This window comes from Perognathus longimembris, chromosome 15 (assembly GCF_023159225.1).
Source record: "Perognathus longimembris pacificus isolate PPM17 chromosome 15, ASM2315922v1, whole genome shotgun sequence".
Taxonomy (NCBI): domain Eukaryota; kingdom Metazoa; phylum Chordata; class Mammalia; order Rodentia; family Heteromyidae; genus Perognathus; species Perognathus longimembris.
Window position 1 is genome coordinate 9,820,745 of NC_063175.1, and position 23,567 is coordinate 9,844,311.

A 23,567-nucleotide genomic window follows, 5' to 3' on the forward strand; every position below is an offset into this window, starting at 1 on the left:
CTGTTTAGGGAAATGTTTTGTTGTTGTTTTTGCCAGTCCTGGGGCTTGAACTCAGGACCTGAGCACTGTTCCTAAGCTTCTTTTGTTCAAGGCTAACACGCTACCCCTTGAGTCACAGCACCATTTCCAGCCTTTTCTGTGTATGTGGTACTGAAGAATCAAACCCAGGGCTTCATGCATGCTGGGCAAGCACTCTACCACTAAGACACATTCCCAGCCCCTCTTGAGTATTTTTGTTGATAGTGGTAGTTCTAGTTGGACCAAGGGCCTCCCAAATGCTAAGTAGATGCTCTGCCACTGGGCTACAGCCTCATCCCAGCACTTTCATTGTTGTTGTTGTTGTTGGTCTTGGGGCTTGAATTCAGGGCCTGGGTGCTGTCCTTGAGCTTTCATCCTCAAGGCTAGCACTCTATCACTTCGAGCCATAGCTCCAGTTCCAGTTTTCTGGTGGTTAATTGGAGATAAGAGTCTCATGAACTTTCCTGCCTGGGCTGGCTTTGAACCATGATTCTCAGATCTCAGCCTCCTGAGTAGCTAGGATTATAGGCCCAGTTTTTTAAAGGACTTTTTGTGCCCAGCTTTTTAAAGAACTTAACAAGGATTTGTTTTAGCACAACAGGATTAAAGTAGGGAGAAATAGAGAAAGAGAAGTATTTTCTGCTCTTCATACAGGAAATGGGAGTCAAAGTCTTATACTCCCCTCACCCTAGCTGTTTTTTCTTTTTTCTTTTTGTGCACTGATACTGGAGCTTAAACTCAGAGCCTGGGCATCGTCTCTTAGCTTGTCCACTCAAAGCTGGCACTCTACCATAGAACCACAGCTTGATTTGTAGCTTTTTGATGGTTAATTGGAGATAAGTCCGGGCTGGCTTTGAACCATGATCCTCTGATCTCAGCCTCCTGAGTAGCTAGGATCATGGGCATGAGCCACTTGTGCCTGGCTCAAGCCTTTGTTTTGAAAGGAACTTGTCATCTAGTCGGAAGAATAAATACATACTCAGAATGCAAAGAATGATCTCAGGGCTGGCCTTTCTTATGGTGTGATAGCCGGCCAGTGGGCATAGTGTACTTTTCAGCAAGGCCTTTATGGACCCATGGGCCTGGAAGCCTTGCTGGCAGCTAGAAATGACTGCAGTGCTGCTGTGTGCCCTCCTTGTTTCAGAGTCGAAGCCAGCCTCTACCCCACGCTCTTCTGGAGGTGCAGGAGGTGGTGGAGGAAAACGCCGAGGCAAGAAAGATGATTCTCACTGGTGGTCCAGGTTTCAGAAGGTTTGATTTCAAACTATGTTGACTTTGAGCTTACAAATGTTTCCCAGGAAAGGTTGTATGAGACTTGTGTCTCACATTAGCTAGCACAGATGATATATTATGACATTTTGTTCTTTACAGAAACTCTCCCTGTTTGTCTAGGGCGACTTCCCATGGGACGACAAGGATTTCAGGTTGTATTTTCTCTGGACCACTCTGTTTTGGGGTGGAGTCATGCTTTACTTCCTGTTCAAGAGCTCCGGGAGAGAAATCACTTGGAAGGACTTTGTCAATAACTATCTTTCGAAAGGAGTAGTAAGTATTATATGGGATGGATGGCTGCTATGATTCACAAGGTGACATTAGACCAAGATTAAACATAGATTAGACCAAGAGTGATAAACAGTCACTAAGTTAACTGAATTTGTTGATCATGAAGTCACTGTTTTCTACTATAACCAAGAACCTGTATGTCTTGACCCAGCAGCCACAAATTGACTATAGGACTGTTTGATGTCACTTCATAGTAGGGCCTGGCTTGGGAAGCACTATGTCTCACAGGCCCCTTTATATCTTTATATCTCTCTCATTTGCTTCTCTTTCATCTTCCTGTGCCTTCTGCCAGAGGTGGCTTCTTGGCTTTTGCTTGTCTTCACTGCTTTTTCATTCCTTTGGGCTTGCAGGCGAACTAGAGCTGTGCGCAGGCTTCTAGTGTGGTCCCCGCAGGTTATGTGGACTCGATTGTTCTATCTGTTGGGAAGCCTGTGTTGTTACCACCTGGGTCTTTGCCCAGCATATTTAAGATGTTGCTGACTGTAAGATGTGTGTTATTTTACGTATTACTAAGAAAAAATTAATAAGCTTCCAATGACACCTTCAATTATAAAATGGATCCTGATTTCTAAGACATTAAAATAGCAAATAGGCACATCTTGGAAACTGCTGCATATAATGTTAGTAAGAACTAAAGAACATTAGGGAAATTATTTAACCTCTTGATTTGGTTTTTTGTTAATGAGTTGAATAAAATAAAAATATTAGTATTTACTAAGGTAGTATGAAGAATGTAAAATGTGTCTACAAGTTGTAGAGGAGGTGAGCATAGAAATGGAAAAGTCATGTGCACAGATGTGTTGCAGACCCAAGACACATCATTGTCAGGTCATTTCTGCTGTGGATGAAACTGTGAAGATCAGATAACTAAGAAAAAGATGAGAGTTCAAGGCTAGATGGGTATAGGAGGCTCCTGTCGCAAGTAAGCAAGCAAACCAGACCCCTTCTATCTTTTGAACCACTTCAGTGGCTGTATTTAAGAGAGAAAACAAAGGAGGCAGAAATCAAGTAAATGTGCAGTAAGAGGGAAATAGCACTGAAAGTATTTTCATTTTGTGTCTTGGTTGGTCAGAAGTCACAGAAGAATTGAATAATGATTGTAAGTGGTGATTTGCTCATGATTTTAAACATATTAGCATTTCACTTTTGTGACTGGTGGCTGTCCTTCCAAATAATTGCTGCTTGTTACTACGGTGAGGAAGTATATGTGTGTCTTTTTTTTTTTTTTTTTTTGTCATTCATGGGGCTTGAACTTCAGGCCTGAGCTGTCCCTGAGCTTGTTTTGTTTTGCTCAAGGCTATTGCTTTACCACTTTGAGCTACAACTCCACTTCTGATTTTTAGGTTAATTGGAGATAAGAGTCTTACAGACTTTCCTTGCCTGGGCTGCCTTTGAATTGCGATCCTCAGATCTCAGCCTCCTGAGTAGCTAGGATTACAGATGTGAGCCACCAGCACCCAAGTGCTTGACACTCTTAAAGTGACTTAGAACAATTTTTTTCTTAGTTTTGACCATCCATTAAAGTAATTTTACCTTTTTTACATGGTAATATTTACATAATTCATTAATAACTAACTCTTATATATTTTTTTTTTTTTTTTTTTTGGCCAGTCCTGGGCCTTGGACTCAGGGCCTGAGCACTGTCCCTGGCTTCTTCCCGCTCAAGGCTAGCACTCTGCCACTTGAGCCACAGCGCCGCTTCTGGCCGTTTTCTGTATATGTGGTGCTGGGGAATCGAACCTAGGGCCTCGTGTATCCGAGGCAGGCACTCTTGCCACTAGGCTATATCCCCAGCCCTGACTCTTATATTTTTAACTATTCACTATTTTCTTACATGAAGTTGGCATGCAGTTAATCTTCTCATGCTTATCTTTTCTTTTTCCATTTGATAAAATAAAGACCATCACAACTTTTTTTTTTGCCAGTCCTGGGCCTTGGACTCAGGGCCTGAGCACTGTCCCTGGCTTCTTTTTGCTCAAGGCTAGCACTCTGCCACTTGAGCCACAGCGCCACTTCTGGCCTTTTCTATATATGTGGCGCTGGGGAATCAAACCCAGGGCTTCATGCATGCTAGGCAAGCAGTCTACCACTAGGCCACATTCCCAGCCCCTTGTCTTCCATTTTAAAAGTGTATACGAATGTGTTGTGTGTGCATATGTCCACATGCATAAATGCACTCCACATTTTGCTTACCTATTTATTCATCATTGACAGACATCCACCTTGGAGTTCTTTCATGTTTTAAGAATCTACTTTCAATTCTTTTGAATAAATACAAAGAAGTGGATTTGCATAATCATGTAATTCTAGGCAGGTATTCTACCAGCGGTGCCTTCAGGACTCCTCTTTTTTTAAAAAATTTTTATTTTATTTGCCAGTCCTGGGGTTTAGACTCAGGGCCAGAGCACAGTCCCTGGCTTCTTTTTTTTTTTTTTTCCTCAAGGCTAGCACTCTGCCACTTGAGCCACAGCACCACTTCTGGCGATTTTCTATATATGTGGTGCTGGGAATTGAACCCAGGGCTTCATGTATGCAAGGCAAGCACTCTTGCCACTAGGCCATATCCCCAGCCCTTTTTTTTAAACTAGTCTTTTCAGTAAGGTTTAGACTTTTCTCCTCTAAGGATGGACTCCTACCACACACAGTCTTTTGCCTCTTGTAGTGGGGATGATAGGTATGCATCTCTGTACCTGGCTTAAAATGAAGTGCTAGCTTTTTTTATTAGACTGGCCTTGAACTTGGATCCTCCCACTGGAGCTTCACCTTTCCAGTGGTTGGGTGTATGTGCCACCACACCCAGCCCATGTGACTTTGTTATGCACCTTTTTAGTTCTATAGTCACACACTTTCAATTCTCGTTTTAGTAATTTGAATCTTCTTTCTTTTTTTCTTAGTTCATCTAGCAATAAGTTTGTCAGTTTTGTTGATCTTTTCCAGTGAGCCAACTCTTAGTTTCATTTTCATTCTTTTTCAGTATTGAAGCTTGAACACAGGGCCTTCCTTGTACTTCAAAGTGCTTTACCATTTTAGTCAGACCTCTAGCCCTCTATTTTTCTTCACACTTCCGTCTTTTCTCTAGTTTAATCTTTATGTTTTACCTTTACTGTTTCCTTCTTTTTGCTTGTTGCAGGTTTGGGTTGTTCTTTCTCTGATCCTAGAGCTGCTATTGCTGTGTCCTGTAAGTTTGGGTGTACTGTGGATTTGTTTTCATTGATCTCTAAGTATTTTCCATTCTCTTTTTGTGATTTCTTCTTTGACCTGTTGATTGTCTAAGGATGTTATTTCACTGAAGAAATGAAATTTTGATTTGTGCATTTTTAGTTTTCATCCTGTCTTGAATTTGTAGTTTCATTCTATTGTGATTACACTGTCTTGGAAGGTCTTATATTTGCTTGGGAATCAAAAATGAATGCTGTTGTTGGGTGGAGTATTGTGTACATAGGTTAGATCCAGTTGTTTTATTGTGTGTGTAGTCTCTGTTTCCTTGTCTGTCTCAATCTGTTTTTTTCCATTACTGAGAATGAAGTACTGAAGTATCTGCCATGGGCGCAGTAGGGGGAAGGTGACTGCCTTCTGTACCCAGGCTCTCTGCCCCCTTCCCTGTGCGATCTGCCCTAGTATTTTCTCCATTGACCATAGGTAGGTCTTCCCATGTAAATCCCAGGTGTTGCGCCACGTGATCTCTTCATTATGGAGAAATCCTCTCTGATCCTCCGCCCATCGAGCTCCATCCCATTGGCACTGTCGTTGGCCTCCTTGGTATCATCTAGGCTTTTAAAACACACGAAGGCCAATCCTCTGGAACGCCAGAGCTCCTGGTCATACACCATGAACATATTTGGAGAACATTTCCTTTAGATCCCTCTCCGTGGGGTACAAGCCCAAAGCCTATCCTGCCAAAGCAACAGCTGGGTTCAGGATGATCCTCCAGATTTCTGCCATGGCGCCCTGAGGGGAAGGCGAGAGCGAGCAGCTGGTGCTGTTCCTGCTGCTGTTTAAAAGTACACCACGCCTAGTGAGGTTAGCAGGGAAATAACTACTTTTGGTGGAGGGGAAGGGTTGGTTCTTGTCATTCTGCATTTTTTTTTTGGCCAGTCCTGGGGCTTGGACTCAGGGCCTGAGCACTGTCCCTGGCTTCTTTTTGCTCAAGGCTAGTACTCTGCCACTTGAGCCACAGCGCCACTTCTGGCCATTTTCTGTATATGTGGTGCTGGGGAATCGAACCCAGGGCCTCATGTATATGAGGCAAGCACTCTTGCCACTAGGCCATATCCCCAGCCTCATTCTGCATTTTTGTACTTTGCTTCTTGCTTTGTTCAAAGTACAGTGTTTTCAGGAAAGTATGGTTTACATGTTTTTTGGGTTTTGTTTTGTTTTTACTCTTACTTTGACTGCTGAGAAGTTTCTGTTGTACAAATTTCATGTAAAAGGATTTTCTCCTGAGTCCTGGATCTTCTAAACATTGAAGCTTGTGTGTATATATGCTACCAAAAGGCAAAAACCCAGGCTCTGGGTATATATTTTTTTCTAGCATATTGATGCTTAGCACAGAACTAGTCACAGGAAATTGTCATTAGTAAATTTAATGACAAAATTACCTGTTTAACTCTAAAATGTAACACTAAACATATGTGCATATATATTTTTTAAATATGCTCTGTACCTTTTATGCTTTTACTCTGTAACTCTGTACTGCTAGTATTGGAACTAAAAATCTTCTCGATACAAAGTAATATACAGTGTTCTTATCTCTTGTAACCTTTATCACTTGAAATCAGTGTTTCTGATACATGTATAGTCACTCTTGCTCCTTTCATTGGTTACAATTTAATGGGACAATAGGACATCTTTCTCTATCCTCTCATTTCAGTCTTTTTGTTTCTTAACTCTCCAGTGAGACTTTAACATATGGATTGTATTTTTTTTTGGCCAGTCCTGGGGCTTGGACTCAGGGCCTGAGCACTGTCCTTGGCTTCTTCCCGCTCAAGGCTAGCACTCTGCCACTTGAGCCACAGCGCTGCTTCTGGCCGTTTTCTGTATATGTGGTGCTGGGGAATCGAACCTAGGGCCTCGGGTATACCGAGGCAGGCACTCTTGCCACTAGGCTATATCCCCAGCCCTGGATTGTATTTTTTATATTCACTCTCCTATTCTTGAGCGAGTCCTGTCATTTTACTAGTTGTGTGTGTGTGTGTGTGTGTGTGTGTGTGTGTGTGTGTGTGTGTGTGTAACTGCTGGAGCTTAAATTTGGGCCCTGGGTGCTATCCCTGATTTTTTGCTCGTCTCGTGCTTATAAGAGTATCACAGACTTTTCCTGCCCAGGCTGGCTTTGAACCATGATCCTCAGAATGTCAGCCTCCCGAGTAGCTAGGATTGCAGGCGTGAGCCACTGCACCCAGCTGATTTTATGTTTGTTTTAAAGTTTTTATACTTCATTTCATACATTAGCCCTTTGTGTTTAGCTGATTGGTTTGAAGTGAAACATTTCAATGTTTTTCTCATGGTCTTTAGTTATTTCCTTTGTAGTTACCATGGGGGTAAACTCCACCTTTTTTGGTGATTGTAATGTCACCAAATTATATCTTCATATTTTTTGTGCCCCAAAACACAATCTAGCAGTTCTTTTGTTTGTTTGTTTTTGTTTTTCTTTGCCAGTCCTGGGCCTTGGACTCAGGGCCTGAGCACTGTCTCTGGCTTCTCTTTGCTCAAGGCTAGCACTCTGCCACTTGAGTCACAGCGCCACTTCTGGCCATTTTCTGTATATGTGGTGCTGGGGAATCGAACCCAGGGCTTCAAGTATACAAGGCAAGCACTCTTGCCACTAGGCCATATCCCCAGACCACAATCTAGCAGTTTTTTAAGTGTACTTACCCTAGTCTCATAAATTATGTCTCCATAAATTATGGGAGTACAAATGAAAGAATAGTAGTAATACTAGCTCTTACAATGCTTCTGTATTTGCCATTGTGGTCTCTTTAGTTCTTCATCTGACTTTCAGTTACTGTTTGTGATTTTCCTATGTTTTGTTTTGCAGGATTCCTGGAGCGCTGTGTGTGTGTGTGTGTGTGTGTGTGTGTGTGTGTGTGTGTGTGTGTGTGTGTGTGTTGGTAATCTTCCTTGGCTTTTCCACTCAAAGCTGGTGTTCTACCACTTGAGCCATACCTCTACTTCTGGCTTTTGGGGGCTAATTGGAGATAAGAGTCTCAAGGATATGTCTACCTCAGATCTCAGCCTCCTGAGTAGCTAGGATTACAGGTGGGACCCATGGTACCCACCTTCTTAGACATTTCTTGTTAGGAAGGGACTGTGGTCAACTCATTCATCTTTTCATTATCTGGAAAATGTCTTCAACTCTCCTCTACTTTGATTTTTATTTATTTTATTTTATTTTGATTTTGATTTTACCTTGAAGTAGTTGTATAAGGGAGTTTCCATTGAACAAAGTAGTATTGAATGCAATGAATCTTGATCAGTGTCATCTGTTTGTACATTCTCCCCCATTCCTCCCAACCCATCTCCCCTACTTTTTTTTTTTTTTTTTTTTTGGCCAGTCCTGGGCCTTGGACTCAGGGCCTGAGCACTGTCCCTGGCTTCTTCCCACTCAAGGCTAGCACTCTGCCACTTGAGCCACAGCGCCGCTTCTGGCCGTTTTCTGTATATGTGGTGCTGGGGAATCGAACCTAGGGCCTCGTGTATCCGAGGCAGGCACTCTTGCCACTAGGCTATATCCCCAGCCCCCTACTTTTTTTTTTTTAAAGTATTTATTATCTAGCCACCAAACTAGAAAGACAGCCAACCATATGGGAAAGGCTATTTACCAGCACAGCAACAGACAAAGGCCTAATATCTGTCATCTATAGAGAACTCAAAAAACTTAAGCTCCTCCAAGCCCAGTAAACCAATTAGGAAATGGGCAAAGGAGCTAAAGAGAGACTGCACAAGAGAAGAGATAAAAATGGCAAAGAAACATATGACGAAATGTTCAACATCCCTGGCAGTAAAGGAAATGCAAATAAAAACAACCTTGAGATACCACCTCACTCCAGTGAGAATGGCCTATACTCTGAACTCAGGCAACAACAAATGCTGGAGGGGCTGTGGGGAAAGAGGAACCCTTCTCCATTGTTGGTGGGAGTGCAAATTAGTACAACCACTTTGGAGAACAGTATGGAGGTTTCTCAAAAAGCTCAACATAGACCTACCCTATGACCCAGCCATACCACTCCTAGGCAACAACAGGTCCCAAGATATCAAAAAGACATTTGCTTCCATGTTTATCGCTGCACAATTCACAATAGCCAAATATGGAAACAATCCAGATGCCCCTCCACAGATGAATGGGTCCAAAAAATATGGTACCTATACACAATTAAATACTACATAGTGATTAGAAATGGTGAAATATTGGTGTTCGCAGGGAAATGGTCAAAACTTGAACAAATAATGTTGAGCGAGACAAGCCTAGAACACAGAAAACAAAGGGGCATGATCTTGATATATGACTGTTAAGGAGGAGGTAGGGGGAGACAGTAGAGACCAGGTCTGGGAAACCAAAAACTTCTTGTCAAATGGTATATCCAACAGGTTTGGGTCAGCGACCCTACATTATGTAACTAAAACCAAACAACTACTCAACATATGAAGGTCAGAAATAGACCTCTCAGTGGATCACAATAGCTCAAAAGCTATGTATGTACGTTCATATAAGACTATTGTTGACATATCTTCTACTGTCGACATTACATTTAAAGCCCTAGGCGAATTTTCTTTGGCGTAGGCCACGTGGCTACTGTATATCTTCTTGGTACACTGTATATTGTACATATGTCTATGTGGCCTAGAGAAGGGAAAGAAAAACAGGGTGTAAGATATCACAAGAAATGTACACACCTATGACCCAGCAACCCCACTTTTGGGTATTTATCCAAAAAACTACAAACAAAATCAAAGTAAAGCCACCAGCACAACAATGTTCATTACAGCGCAATTTGTCATAGCGAGAATCTGGAACCAACCCAGATGCCCCTCCGTAGACGAATGGATCAGGAAAATGTGGTACATATACACAATGGAATTTTATGCCTCTATCAGAAAGAATGACATTGCCCCATTTGTAAGGAAATGGAAGGACTTGGAAAAAATTATACTAAGTGAAGTGAGCCAGACCCAAAGAAACATGGACTCTATGGTCTCCCTTATTGGGAATAATTAGCACAGGTTTAGGCAGGTCACAACAGAGGATCACAAGAGCCGAATAGCTATACCCTTATGCACACATAAGATGATGCTAAGTGAATTGAACTCCATTTTATGGAAATGATTGTTATATCACAGTTGTAACTACTTTCAACATCCCATGTGTATCTGTAGTTTCTACTATTGATGATGTTCGTGTATCACCTTCTTGTGATTGTATCTACACTATCTCTGTAATCTTATCTGAGTGTATGGGAAACAATGTGTACTGGTATTAGAATTAGGAAATTCAAAGGGAATACCAAAATTGAGAGACAAAGGGTAAAATACAAGAAACAACAACAAAAGCAATACTTGCAAAACTGTTTGGTGTAAGTTAACTGAACACCTCAAGGGGGGACAGGGAGTGGGGAGGGGGGTATGAGGGACAAGGTAACAAACAGTATAAGAAATGTATCCAATGCCTAACGTATGAAACTGTAACCTCTCTGTACATCAGTTTTATAATAAAAATTAAAAAAAAGAAATGTACACACTGCCCTACTATGTAACTGTACCCCTTGTGCACAACACCTTGTCAAAAATTTTTGTTTAATAAATTAAAAAGAAAGAATTTATTGAAAAACAATGCAAAAAAAGCCATTTTAGAGGAAATTATGCTTAGCCTTGTAAACAGAAATAAAAGTATTATCAAACTGAATTACAGGGAGGTTACAGTTTCATACATTAGTCATTGGATACATTTCTTGTACTGTTTGTTACCTTGTTCCTCATTCCCCCTCCCCCTTTCCCTTCTCCCCCATGAGTTGTTCAGTTCATTTATACCAAACAGTTTTGCAAGTATTGCTTTTGTAGTTGTTTGTCTTTTTTTTTTTATCCTGTGTCTCTCTATTTTGGTATTCCCTTTCAATTTCCGAGTTCTAATACCAGTATACACGGTTTCCAATATACTCAGATAAGATACAGAGATAGTGTAGGTACAACCACAGGAGGGTGATACAAGAAGATCATCAATAATAGAAACTATAGTTACAACTGTGATATAACAATTGTTTCCATAACATGGAGTTCATTTCACTTAGCATCATCTTATGTGTTCATAAGGGTATAGCTATTGGGCTCTTGAGCTCCTCTGCTGTGACCATCTCCCCTACTTTTGAAGAACTTGGCTGACATGTTTGTTTTTTGGTACTTTATATTACTACTTTGATTATTGTATTATGCCTGTACCTTCTAACTTTCTGAAAAGAAATTATCTCATAAGCTGGGTACCAGTGGCCCAGTTTGTAATCCTAGCTGCTCAGGAAGCCTAGATCTGAGGACCATGGTTCAAAGCCAGTCCAGGCAGGAAAAAGTCCATGAGACTTTAATCTCTAACCATCAAAAAGCCAGAAGTGGATCTGTGGCTCAAGTGGTAGATCACACTAGCCTTGAGCAAAAGAGCTCAGGGACAGCACCAAGCCCCTGAGTTCAAGGCTTAGGACTAGTACTATAAAGAAAAATAAAAGTATCTCACTCTTACTCAGAATCTCTTGTATGTGGTGAGCTGCTTCTCTTGCTACTTTATGATTCTTTTTGTCTTTGGAAAGTTTTATAACATGTCTCAGCGAGGTTCTCCTTTGAGTTCATTCTTGTCTTTCACTATATTTGAGAGGTTTTCAGCCATAAATGTGTGTGTGTGTGTGTGTGTGTGTGTGTGTGTGTGTGTGTGTGTATAATTTTTGCCAGTCCTGGGGCTTGGACTCAGGGCTTGAGCACTGTCCTTGGCTTCTTTTTGCTCAAGGCTAGCATTCTGCCAACTTGAGCCACAGCGCCACTTCTGGCCTTTTTCTATATATGTGGTACTGAGGAATCGAACCTAGGGCTTCATGTATACAAGGCAAGCACCCTTGCCACTAGGCCATATTCTCAGCCTAGCCATATTTTAAACTATATTCCTTGTTTTCTTTTTTTTTCTCTCTCCTGTAACTCCAACATGTATAAATTGTTAGTTCCCTTAGGTTATATTCTCTTTTCTTCAATTTGCTTTCTGTTCCTCAAATTCATTAATTTCTTTTTCTTTCCTATTTTGAAGGGTAATACTGGAGTTTGAACTCAGGGGCCTTGTGCTGGGACCTAGTGGTAGATTTGTGTTTCTAGCCCTCTTTGCTTTATTTCTCAGGTAGAGTTTTATATTTTTGTTGGGGGCTAGATTTTTATCTCGGTCCTCCTATTTACAGATAGCTGAGGTTATAGGCATACCACACCACACTCAGCTTTTCTGGGGTCTTGCTAACATTGCCTCAGCATCTCTTCAGCTGGCAGGCATGGGCCACAGTACTAGGCCCAAACTTGATAACTTCAAGTTTTTTTTTTTAATGTTTCACTCTTTAATATCTGGCTGCAGAATTAGGGAGTCATAGAAAAATGAAAAAGACAAAGAGAGCCAGCCCTGTAGGTCCCTGGAAGTCACTTTAGCTGCAGGAGGAAGGGATGGACTTTAAAACATGGATCTACTCTTTGAGGTCAGGCCCTTATAGCTTGTTCTGGTGATTGCAGGTTGTATGCCAGCTGCTCTAGGAGCATGTGCATAGCTGCCAGCCCTAGGCAGAGACAGGGTAGAGCTAGGACGGGGGCTGCAAGTGGTAAGTGCTGAGACAGACTGCAGTTATCCACTCCGAGAAGTTCTAAGCCTTTAACAGACTCCAGAGTCCCTAGATACTTATACCAGATACACGAGGTTCTGTGTGTGGATGAACAGATTTCTGGTGCTTCCTACTCCACTATCTTCCCAGGATTGTCTTACCTATTGAGTGTGTGTGTGTGTGCACGCGTGTGTGCATGTGCACATTCTGTCCTTGTACACGTGCTGTAGCTTAAACCCACAGCCTTATACTGCAGCACATTGAGCCACATCCCAGCCTTTTGTTTATTTGAGATTGAATTTTTGCTGGTCTTCTACAATCCTTCCACCTTCTTGGTGCTGTTGGGAATAGAACCCAGAGCCTTTTGTATAGTAGAAGTAGGCAAGTGTTTATACTGTGCAAATGTTTATCTCCTGAAAGGGAGGCTCTCAAAGGTCTGAATCTCAGCTTCAGAAGCTAAGAGCGTGTTTTGTACAGTGTAACTGGTGTACAAGAATGGGCCTGCAGCAGAGCTCTCAGACGTGCTACCAGCTGCTCCAAGAGAGTCTCCACTTCGTCCAGACCGACTGGACCCCAAACAGTCTCTGCTTTCCAGCCCAAGATCAGTGACTCCTCTGTTATAGCTTCTCTGCTACCATGCTGGACTCCCTTTGTTGTTCAAACCTTCTGGACTTGCTGAAGGATCATGAGAAATAAGTCTGTCTTAAGCAGCTCGTGCTGTCGGTCACAGTCCTGAGGATGAGGAATTTAAGCATCCTCTTAAGAACTGGTTATAATTGGGGAGAAAAAACAAAAACAAGTTTAAGCCAAGCCCAGGTGGCTTATACCTTTAACTCTAGCTACTTGAAGGGGCTGAGGATTGAGGCTCAAAACAAGCCCAGGAAGAACAGTTTCTATGAAACTTTATCTCTTAATTAACTAGCAAAAAGCCAGGCTGGTGGTATAGCTCAAGTGGAAAAGTGCCTGTTAGACAAACAAACTCAGTGAGAACAAATGAGCCTGTATTACAAGCTACGGTACTGGCACCACAGGAAAAGGAAAAAGGAAAGTTGAAAGCATACTGTACTTATGGAGTGGTAAAAATTAAAGCCTTATAATACTAAAGTGGTGAGGATTTAGAAGCAGAAAGAATATTAGGCTGACAGAGTGTAATAGGAACACAATTTGCCAGTAGTAACGAAGGTAAAGGTAATGTGTGTGCCCTCCGACCCAACTTTAGTGCCTGTCTGTAGGTACAACACTGCATACAGAAGTGTTCATAGCCTATTAACAGTAAATTAGCGTGTGCTCATCAAGCAGAGGAGCCCAGAGAACAAAAATGCCAGCAAATATAAAGCTGGAAGAAAAAGAAAAATGTAGAAGAACAAATACAAAGCAGTTTAAAAATAGGCCTAAGTGAATGGGGGCATCTAGGGTTCTTTCTAGTGTGTAGGGGGTTCTGCGGGTGGCTCAGCCCAGAGATGCTCACCTTGAGAGAGGTACAGACATGTGGGATCCTTCTCTGACCTTCGTTTTTATTGGTCGATCTGAATGTCAGGCCTTTTCTGCAAATTGGTGCTTGGGTATTTACCTTTCTAAAATTCCAGGTGGACAGACTGGAAGTCGTCAATAAACGTTTTGTTCGAGTGACTTTCACACCAGGGAAATCTCCCGTTGATGGGGTAAGTACATTTTATTAGTTGATATGGGCTAGTTGTAGTGATAACATCCTTCCGTCACAGCAGGGGTGTGTATGGGAGATATCAGCGCGGGCCAGGCAGCAGGGAGCGGGAGGAGCGCTGCAGGGCCTGGTCATCATCATCGCTGAGTGGACAGCTAGGCAACAGCGAGCGGGGTCTTGCTCGAGTGTTCCACTGTCGTCTGAATCTCAAGACTAAGAGACAGTTGCTTGGTTAGAGGGGAAAAAAGAACAACAACGTTAAAACCTGAATCGCTTAGACTTAGAGACACCTCCTTTCAAATTGGTTTAGGACATTTTCCAACTGTTTCTCTTCCAGCTCTTTTGTGATACTATTCTATTCAAATTTCCATTTGTTATACTAGTTTTACTAACTTCTGTTAGTTACTTTAAAACAACTTATATATCCTGTCCAGCCAGTTTGGACTGTGCTTGGGGAGACAGCAGGGCATGGGTGCATTGAGAGGATTCGGAGGATGGGGAAGATACTCCCGTGTGCTGGCTGACCTGTTCGGACCCCTGGACCCCCTACTCCCAGTGCCTGCTGTCCAGGTGTCCCACATGTTTCTGCAGCGTTCTCCCGTAGGACACCCTGGGGTTTTTACATTTCTAAAAAATTGTTATTACAAAGATGATGTACAGAGAGGTTACTGTGTCCTAAGTCAAGTAATAAGCACATTTCTTCTTTAATATTTTATACATGTATATGTATATACCTATACATATGTGGCACACATATATACACATATCTATATATGTTTTATATAATCAAATTACAAAGCTTGTCTTATATTGAAAGTTGTTTTTTGAGTGAGTTTATTACAATTTATGTATCTAATCATTCGTTGATGGGCTGTTTGACTACCATGATTACTATGATCTAAGTGTATAAATACATATTATAAACTTGCCCTGCTGAAGAACTGTCTTAATTTATATTCCCACACCCTTTTTTTCTAGTCAGGTAAAGAATACATTTCTTTCTGGACAATGTCATCCCTTCCTTTGCTTTTTTTCCCCAGTTTTTCCCTCCTGTTCCCACAACTTGTATAGTTTATTCTCAACATAGTTTCTACTGAGAACCACTGCTACATTTGTTCCTCCTGTCTCTGTTTTTGTATCCTCCTTACCCCTCCCCCGCACAGGACAGGAAAGTGAGCAAACAAAAGAAAAAAAAAAGAAACACCTCTTGTTTCCATTTCCCAGAGTCCATTTCAATGAATATTACTTTATGTTATCAGAGGCACAGAAGCATCGCACCTTTGTTTTCCTCCCTAAGAGTGTTCTCCATTGGTCTTGCTGTGTGTGAATGCCTAGAGTCCTATATAATTTATCATTTTAGGTCTAAGGACAGCTTGGTTTAGCCATTTTCTAGCCATCTACCTGCAAGGATGTTTAAAAGTCACATGGCCCTGGTAGGAAGGCTTTTTTTCCCCATTACATTGGTTCCCCCCATGTCCATTAGTAACCATCCTGCTTTGTTTGCCTCAGACTTTTAGGAACAGTAACTAAGCTGGCATTCCCGATCAAGAACACAATTTGGCAGCACACACACACACATACACACACACACACACACACACACACACACAGCAGTTTAACTGTTTACATGCCCAGTAACTTTGTTTCTAGAAACAGAGCCTTGTGAATTAATGGAGGCTGCATGGCCTCCAGCACATGGTTTACAGAGCAGAGCAGTAGAAGTAGAGCACTGGCTCACACCAGGCACCTGTTTGTCATCAGGACCTTCCTTCCCTTGCTCTCAGGTCCCTTTGGGAGAGACCTTGTTTTCTTGTAGTGGCATGCATTGAAATTTACACCATTGTTACACATTAATTTTTCTTTCTCAATTATGTCATAATTAAGGCTTGTATTTTAAGACTCTTAAGAAGATACTGAAATATAGGCACTGAGATTTTGTCTCTGTTATGGATACTTTCTTCCCTTTTTTCTGGAAACAAGGTCTTCCTATGTCACCCAGGCTGAATTTGATCTTCCTGCCTTAGCCTCCCAAATGTTGGGATTGCAGGCATGTGCTAATATACCCTGCTGGCTTGTTATTTTATTTTTTTTTTCTTTTTTTTTTTTTTTTTGGCCAGTCCTGGGCCTTGGACTCAGGGCCTGAGCACTGTCCCTGGCTTCTTCCTGCTCAAGGCTAGCACTCTGCCACTTGAGCCACAGCGCCGCTTCTGGCCGTTTTCTGTATATGTGGTGCTGGGGAATCGAACCTAGGGCCTCGTGTATCCGAGGCAGGCACTCTTGCCACTAGGCCATATCCCCAGCCCTGTTATTTTATTTTTTTGTATATGTATACTTCCTGAATTTCTGCAGAAATGTGTGTTGCCTGTTAGGTAAAGAGCATTTTGCATTTTCAGATGATTTCAGCACACATAGAATTTTTCAGTGTCTGCTGTGTGGAACAACATTAGTTACCTTGTGTGCTGTGTCATACAGGCTTTTGTTTCAATCAGTCCCACTGTGAATTGCCTGGTTAGGCTTCTCTAAGCCTCAGTTTCTTCATCTTTAAAACAGGAATCAAGCTGGGTGCTGGTGACTCACACCTATAATCCTAGCTTCTCAGGAGTCTGAGATCTGAGAACCGCAGTTCAAAGCCAGCCCAGGCAAGAATGTCCATCAGACTCTTATCTCCAGTTAACCACCAGAACACCAGAATGGTGCTGTGGTTCAAGTGATACAGTGCTAGTGTTGAGCTGAAGAGCTCAAGGACAGCGCCCAGGCCCAGAGTTCACGACTGACAAAAACTTAAAAAAAAAAAAAAAAAAAAGAATGCCAGTAATTACTTGTTTAAACAAGGTGGTTCAAATCAGTGATTTCCAGACTTGTGTGACTGGACAGTGGTTAAGATTTAGTCCCAGCACTGTTTCCCACCCCATCCCAGATTCTTACCTGCGTCTATACTTGCAACTTGCTCCTAGGTGGTACACAAGCTGCTGGGCCTCTGTGCACAGGTCCCTCTGATAAGCCAGGCCTCTGGTGTAGCACCCGTGGGTCACAGGTATAGAGGTTGCTAGGGGTTGCTCAGTCATGTGATTCTAATCTGTTCTGTACATAGTTGGAATGTATTACATGTATATATATGCATAGACACATACACCCCCTTCCACAACATATATGTCCTTCCCTGTGTCCCGTCCCCCCCCCCCCCCCCCCCGGTCTGTAGGGCTTGAACTCTGGGCCTGGACGAGTGCTCTTGCACTTGAGCCACAGTGCCACTTCCAGTTTTCTAGTGGTTAATTCGAGATAAGAGTCTCACAGACTTTCTTGCCAAGGCTGGCTTTGAACCATGATCATCAGATCTCAGCCTCCTGAGTAGCTAGGATTACAGGCATGAGCCACTGGCGCCTGGCTGAATTTATATTTTTGTTTTGTGATAACTTACGAAGAATATGGTTAGAAGTCACTGTCAATGTTTTAGTTTAGAAGTGTGGAGAGAGGAACAGATCGGTGTCCCTGCTCAGCCATGCTGATCGGGAGGAATATGGGATGGCATATTGCTCCCTTCCGTGTTTCATGTTTTTGTTTGTAAACCACTATTTTAAAAAACGATTGCAGGTTAAAGGAGAAGTAGAGCCTTCTGCTGTAACAGGGGGCTAATTTAATGTTTGAGAAGTGCTTGGAATGGTCTTGTGTGTAGCAAAGCTTCTAGATTATAAGCTGCTACATTTGCACAGAGAAGCAGGATGACGGTGCTTAAGATGTTGGCTCTGAAGTTGGAGACTGCCTGGACTCCTCATGTGTAAGCATGGACAGATTAGGTGCCTCTCACAGTTTCTCATCTGTGAGAGCCAAGGCTCATCTGCCCTGTAGACCCCAGTACAATATGGAATATGCTCAGCACTGTTATTTTGGGGGTACTGTGTCCATGGATCCCAACAACTGGATTAAAACAGAGGAAAATTCAACCTGTACAGACTTTTTTTCTGCCATTTCCTACACAATAAAGTGGAATGGCCATTTGCATTTAGAATTTGCATTATAAGAGGCAATTTAAGTAATCTCGAGGGGGGTTTTGTTGGCTGGTCATAGGATTTGAACTCAGGGCCTGAGGTGCTGTCTTTGAGCTCTTTGCTCAAGGCGAGTGCTCTTTCATTTTGAACCACAGCTCCACTTCTGGTTTTCTGGTGGTTAATTGGAGATAAGAGCCTGACAGACTTTCCTACCTGTTTAGGGTTTTGAACTGCAATCCTGAGATCTCAGTCTCCTGGATAGATAGGATTACCCACACTAGCCACCTCTAGCGTCCAGCTAGAGGTAGCTTGAATATAGATTATATGCAAGTGCTGTGCCGTTCTATAGCAGGACTTTGTACCCCTGGATTTTGGTATCGGTTGGGGGATTTCGGCTCCACTTCCCTGTGGCTGCTGAGGGATTGACTGCACTTGGTGTGCAGTGAATAGAGTAGCCATTGCCCCAAGCCCTCAGATGTCCTCAGAGCCCCCCAGCTCTAAGGATGAGGAGGATAGCACCCGGTGCCTTTCTGTGTACAAGTGAGCATCACCCAGATGCTATTTTTTAGGGTGGTTTTCAAGATTGAATGAGTTGATGCATAGCAAGGTTTGGAACAACACCTGCTGCTTAATAAATGCCCAGAAAATTTAATTATTGTTCTGTCTTATAGTTTTGAGAATAAGCCACTGGGAAAACAAATGAATGCATATTTATCTATTAAAAAGGATTGCTTTTTCAAATAGATTTTTCATTCTATTTTTTTTGTGCTTGTAATTTTAGAGTCACTGAGGAATCTTGCTAAAGAAATGCTTATTTGTCAAAGGATTTCCAGTTGCTTTCAATGATTGAAACCTACCACAGCATTAAAACCAATCTTTTATTTCCTCTTATATTGTCAATTTCGGTATTTCTGAAAAAATTCCTTAAAAAACTGAATGCTTGTAACCTGAACCTTTAGTTTCTACTTCATTCTGAAGGTATTTGTTTTTCTAATTTCATAGCAATACGTCTGGTTTAACATCGGCAGTGTAGACACCTTTGAGCGGAATCTGGAAAATGTGCAGCAAGAACTGGGCATAGAAGGGGAAAATCGGGTTCCTGTTGTTTACATTGCTGAAAGCGACGGGTAAGAAGTGACTCAGTGGTCGCTGAGTGCACTGTGGTGGCCCACTGTTCTGTGTCCCCGGGAAGAAGGGTTATGTTTAGGCCTTTCTCACTTGGAGTAGGTGAAAAAGGAAATCACTAGTAACTTAGTTTACATGGTGGTTTTGCGTAGGACTAAGATGTGAAGAACAGGTTTTTCTCTTTAATATGATGTTTGTGATTCTCCTTGGGCCGCAAATAAAATACTGGAATTAAAAAAAAATTTGCAATCCTATCTGAAGCAGTTATGAAACTCTTTGCCAGTCAGCGCTGGAAACACTGATGTGTGCCTTGCTCTCCCAGCTCCTTCCTCCTGAGCATGCTCCCCACGGTGCTCATCATCGCTTTCCTGCTCTACACCATCAGAAGAGGGCCAGCCGGCATTGGTCGCACTGGCCGAGGCATGGGTGGACTCTTCAGTGTCGGGGAAACCACAGCCAAGGTCTTAAAGGACGAGGTGGACGTGAAGTTCAAAGATGTGGCAGGCTGCGAGGAGGCCAAGCTAGAAATCATGGAATTTGTAAACTTCTTGAAAAACCCCAAGCAGTACCAAGACCTTGGAGCAAAAATCCCAAAGGTAAAAAATGAACTTTCAGAAGACTAGCTGAAAAAATCTTCCAAGTATTTCTTCATTTTTGAAGTTTACATTTTATGAAGTCTGATTACTCTGCCTTCTCTTCTTATTAACCTGGTTTCTGCCTAACTCAAGTTGAGTTATAACACCATCCCCAATCTAAGAATGTTAGAAATCATTAAGATTTTCCATATAATTTGTACTAACTTTTTTTCATTTTATTTTGCACGTGTGTTGGTGGGCAGAGGTGTAGGGTGGTTCTGGGGCTTGAACTCAGGACCGGGGCACTGTTGCTGAGGTTTATTGTTCTACCACTCGAGCCACAGCTCCACTTATTACTACAAAGTTGAGATATTGAAGAAATGCTTAGTGGTTTAGGAATGTTTAGTGATTTGGAATTAGTGTGGATATGCAACATACCTTTCTGAGATTCTGATTAATGTGATTTCTCTTTTTTACATCTAAGGGTGCCATTCTCACTGGCCCTCCAGGTACTGGGAAGACCCTGCTAGCTAAGGCCACAGCTGGAGAAGCCAACGTCCCCTTCATCACTGTTAGTGGATCTGAGTTTTTGGAGATGTTTGTTGGTGTGGGCCCAGCGAGAGTAAGTTATATTCTATTCCGATGGTACAGCTTTCTTCCTCATTTACATGTCAGCGATTTATTTATGTTTATTGGAAAAGTTTGCCTGGGTTTTATTTATATATTTTTTATTTTTCTCCATTTGTCTTTTCAGAGCTTTAAATATTCTGCATACTAACTCCTTGTTGAATATCTGATTTGTAATTATTTTCTGATTTTATAAATTGACTTTTCATTTTTTTCTTTATTTTTAATTTTTGCCAGTCCTGGGGCTTGAACTCTGGGTCTAGGCTCTGTCCCTGAGCCTCTCAGTGCTCAAGGGCAGTACTCTACCACTAGAGCCACAGTGCTACTTCTGGCTTTTTCTGTTTGTGGTACTGAAGACTCAAACCCAGGGCTTCATGCATGCCTGGCAAGCACTCTACCACTAAGCCACATTCCCAGCCTCTTTGCCATTCTTACCTCTTCTTCTGAAAAGCCTCTTCATTTCCTTGCCCATTTAGTAATTGGTGTCTTAAATTTGGTAGGGATTAGTTTCTTTTCAGTTCCTGTGATTCTGTGCTTGTTCCTATATTTGTTGTTGTTGATCTCTTTGCAAGAAGTATGTGTTAGGACCCCAAATCTGTTTGGTTAGAGAGAGCTTGGGTGATTCCCTGTTGTTTTCCCACCATCTTCTTCCCATTTCTCCTATAGGAGTTTTATATTTAACTCTTACACTTAGGTCTGTGATCCATTTTGAGTTATTTTTATATATGGCATGAGGTAAGAGTCAACTCTTTCTTTTGCATGTGGATATTCCGTTTTCCTGACACCATTTTTTGAAAAGATCCTTTTTTTTATTGAATGGTCTTGACCATCTTTGACCATGAGTTTTTTTCCTACTCTTGATTCTATCCCACTGGTTTGCCTATCTATTCTTGAGCTAGTATCACACTCTTGAGTACTAAGTTTGAAATCAGGAAGTGTGGATGTGGGTAAAATTTTAATGGAGCCCTTGATTTGTGCTTCATTTTATATTTTGTCAGTTCTGTAGAACTGTAAAGTGCTCTCTATCATAGGACTTTTCCCACATCAGAATGGGTGGACCATGAGAATTGAACTGGGTAAGGGGAAGTTGAAGACGAGAGGACCAGTGAGTGCTGGGCCCAGTGAGTAGCAGAGCAGAAAGTCAACATAAGCTGTGTGTGGCTGGCCAGGCTGGCAGGGGGGCAGGGCGTCCGGTAGAGTTTGAGGCTGACTGTGGTACACACCGGGGCAGACAGAACTGCCTTGTCCAGTTGGGGCAAAAGATGATTGAAGATGTGGATCAGGGAACTGAGCAACCAGGAGTCACATGCGTGTGAACATCACAAAATGCAGAGGGCCACAGGGCCTCTGGTCAGTGGTGTGGGCCCCCCAGAGCAAGTCCAGCGGTAATGGATGTAAGCTGTAAGATACCGCCAAATTTCAGTTCAGGTCAGAAGGGAAATGTCGCATTTGAGGGGAGGCAGTAGCTGGTCATGAAGTTACTTCAGGGTGTGTATTCAGAGCAGTGTAGGAACGAAAATTTGGAATGCAGGTGAGAGACTTTAGAAAGGGCTCTGAAGGGAGGTTGTGCGTGGTGGTTGAGACTTCTGCCCGCCTCAGATTGTGTCCTGAAAGGTCTTGCTCAGCGTTGCAGAGGAGCAGGGTGCTGGCCGCAGGGCTAGGGCACCCACTGCAGGGCACTGGCCCGCCGGGAGCCTTTCCCTCCTGTGTGGTGGTTGTGCAGACTTGTTAAGAAGACAGTGCTCCTGAGCAGATGCCTTGGAGACGCCCCAGAGAATTCTTTTGCAAGGAATATAAAGGCTACAACTTCACTGTGTTGTACTATATAAGGCAAAATGTGTAATTGCTACTTATTAGTATGATAAAAAGAGCGGAGTCGGGGCTGGGAATGTGGCCTAGTGGTAGAATGCTTGCCAAGCATACATGAAGCCGTCCTGGGTTCGATTCCTCAGCACTACATATATATAGAAAAAGCCAGAAGTGGTGCTGTGGCTCAAGTGGTAGAGCGCTAGCCTTGAGCAAAAAGAAGCTCAGGGACAGTGCTCAGGCCCCCTGAGTCTAAGGCCCAGGACTGACAAAAAAAAAAAAAATAGTGTTGTTATAGCTCGTTACATGTATAATAATGTATGGATTATACAAATGGTCACCTTATCAGGTACCAAGTTGCCCCTTTTTGTAACTTGCTACTTGTAACTTTTTTTTTTTTGGCCAGTCCTGGGCCATGAACCTCAGGGCCTGAGCACTGTCCCTGGCTTCTTTTTTGCTCAAGGCTAGCACTCTGCCACTTGAGCCACAGCGCCACTTCTGGCCATTTTCTGTATATGTGGTGCTGAGGAATCGACCCCAGGGCCTCATGTATACGAGGCAAGCACTCTTGCCACTAGGCCATATTCCCAGCCCTACTTGTAACTTTTTTTGTGTGTGCCTATTTTGTGTGTGCCTATCCTGGGGCTTGAACTTAGAGCCTGAGCACTGTCCCTGGCTTCTTTTTGCTCAAGCCTAGCAGCACTCTGCCACTTGAGTCACAGCGCCACTTCTGGCCTTCTCTGTATATGTGGTGCTGAGGAATTGAATCCAGGGCTTCGTGTATACGAGGCGAGCACTCTTCCAGCCCCTGAGCTTTTTTTGATCAAGGATAGTGCTGTACTTCTTGAGCCACAGCTCCACTTCAGACTTTTTGGTGGTTTGAGATAAAGGGTCTCATATACTTTCCTGTCCAGGGCTGACTTCAAACCATGATTCTCAGCTCTCAGCCTCCTAAGTAGTGAGAATTATAGGCATGAGTCAGGTGCCAGCACTACTTTTACGTCTTAAAGTATTAATGTACAATGTGAAACCACATATGCTGTCTTCATGAGACAGGAGGGGTTGTTTTGTTAGAGTTATCACAGGCTGACCTTGAACTTGGGGATCCTCCTGCCTCAGCTTCCCTAGTACTGGCTTATGCCACCATGCCTGCTCTGAGGTTTAGTTTTATTAGAAGCTAATAGCATTCACTTGCCAAGTGACTCTTGCGCTTCTCTTTTTGTTAAGGTCCGAGACTTATTTGCCCTTGCTCGGAAGAACGCCCCTTGCATACTCTTCATTGACGAGATTGATGCTGTGGGAAGGAAGAGAGGACGAGGGAACTTCGGAGGGCAGAGCGAGCAGGAGAACACACTCAATCAGCTACTTGTGGAGATGGACGGTGTGT

At 42.7% G+C, this 23,567-nt stretch overlaps 1 protein-coding gene across 1 annotated transcript in view; it reads left to right on the forward strand.

Moving 5' to 3' along the window:
- Afg3l2 (AFG3 like matrix AAA peptidase subunit 2) overlaps window positions 1-23,567 on the forward strand; it is a 47,386-nt gene that overhangs the window by 6,565 nt on the left and 17,254 nt on the right. Inside the window, exons 4-10 of the mRNA XM_048363173.1 lie at window positions 1,163-1,269; window positions 1,411-1,563; window positions 13,988-14,062; window positions 19,050-19,174; window positions 19,495-19,768; window positions 20,232-20,369; window positions 23,408-23,561. Coding sequence (XP_048219130.1) covers window positions 1,163-1,269; window positions 1,411-1,563; window positions 13,988-14,062; window positions 19,050-19,174; window positions 19,495-19,768; window positions 20,232-20,369; window positions 23,408-23,561 — 1,026 coding nt within the window. The remainder of the gene's footprint in view (window positions 1-1,162; window positions 1,270-1,410; window positions 1,564-13,987; window positions 14,063-19,049; window positions 19,175-19,494; window positions 19,769-20,231; window positions 20,370-23,407; window positions 23,562-23,567) is intronic.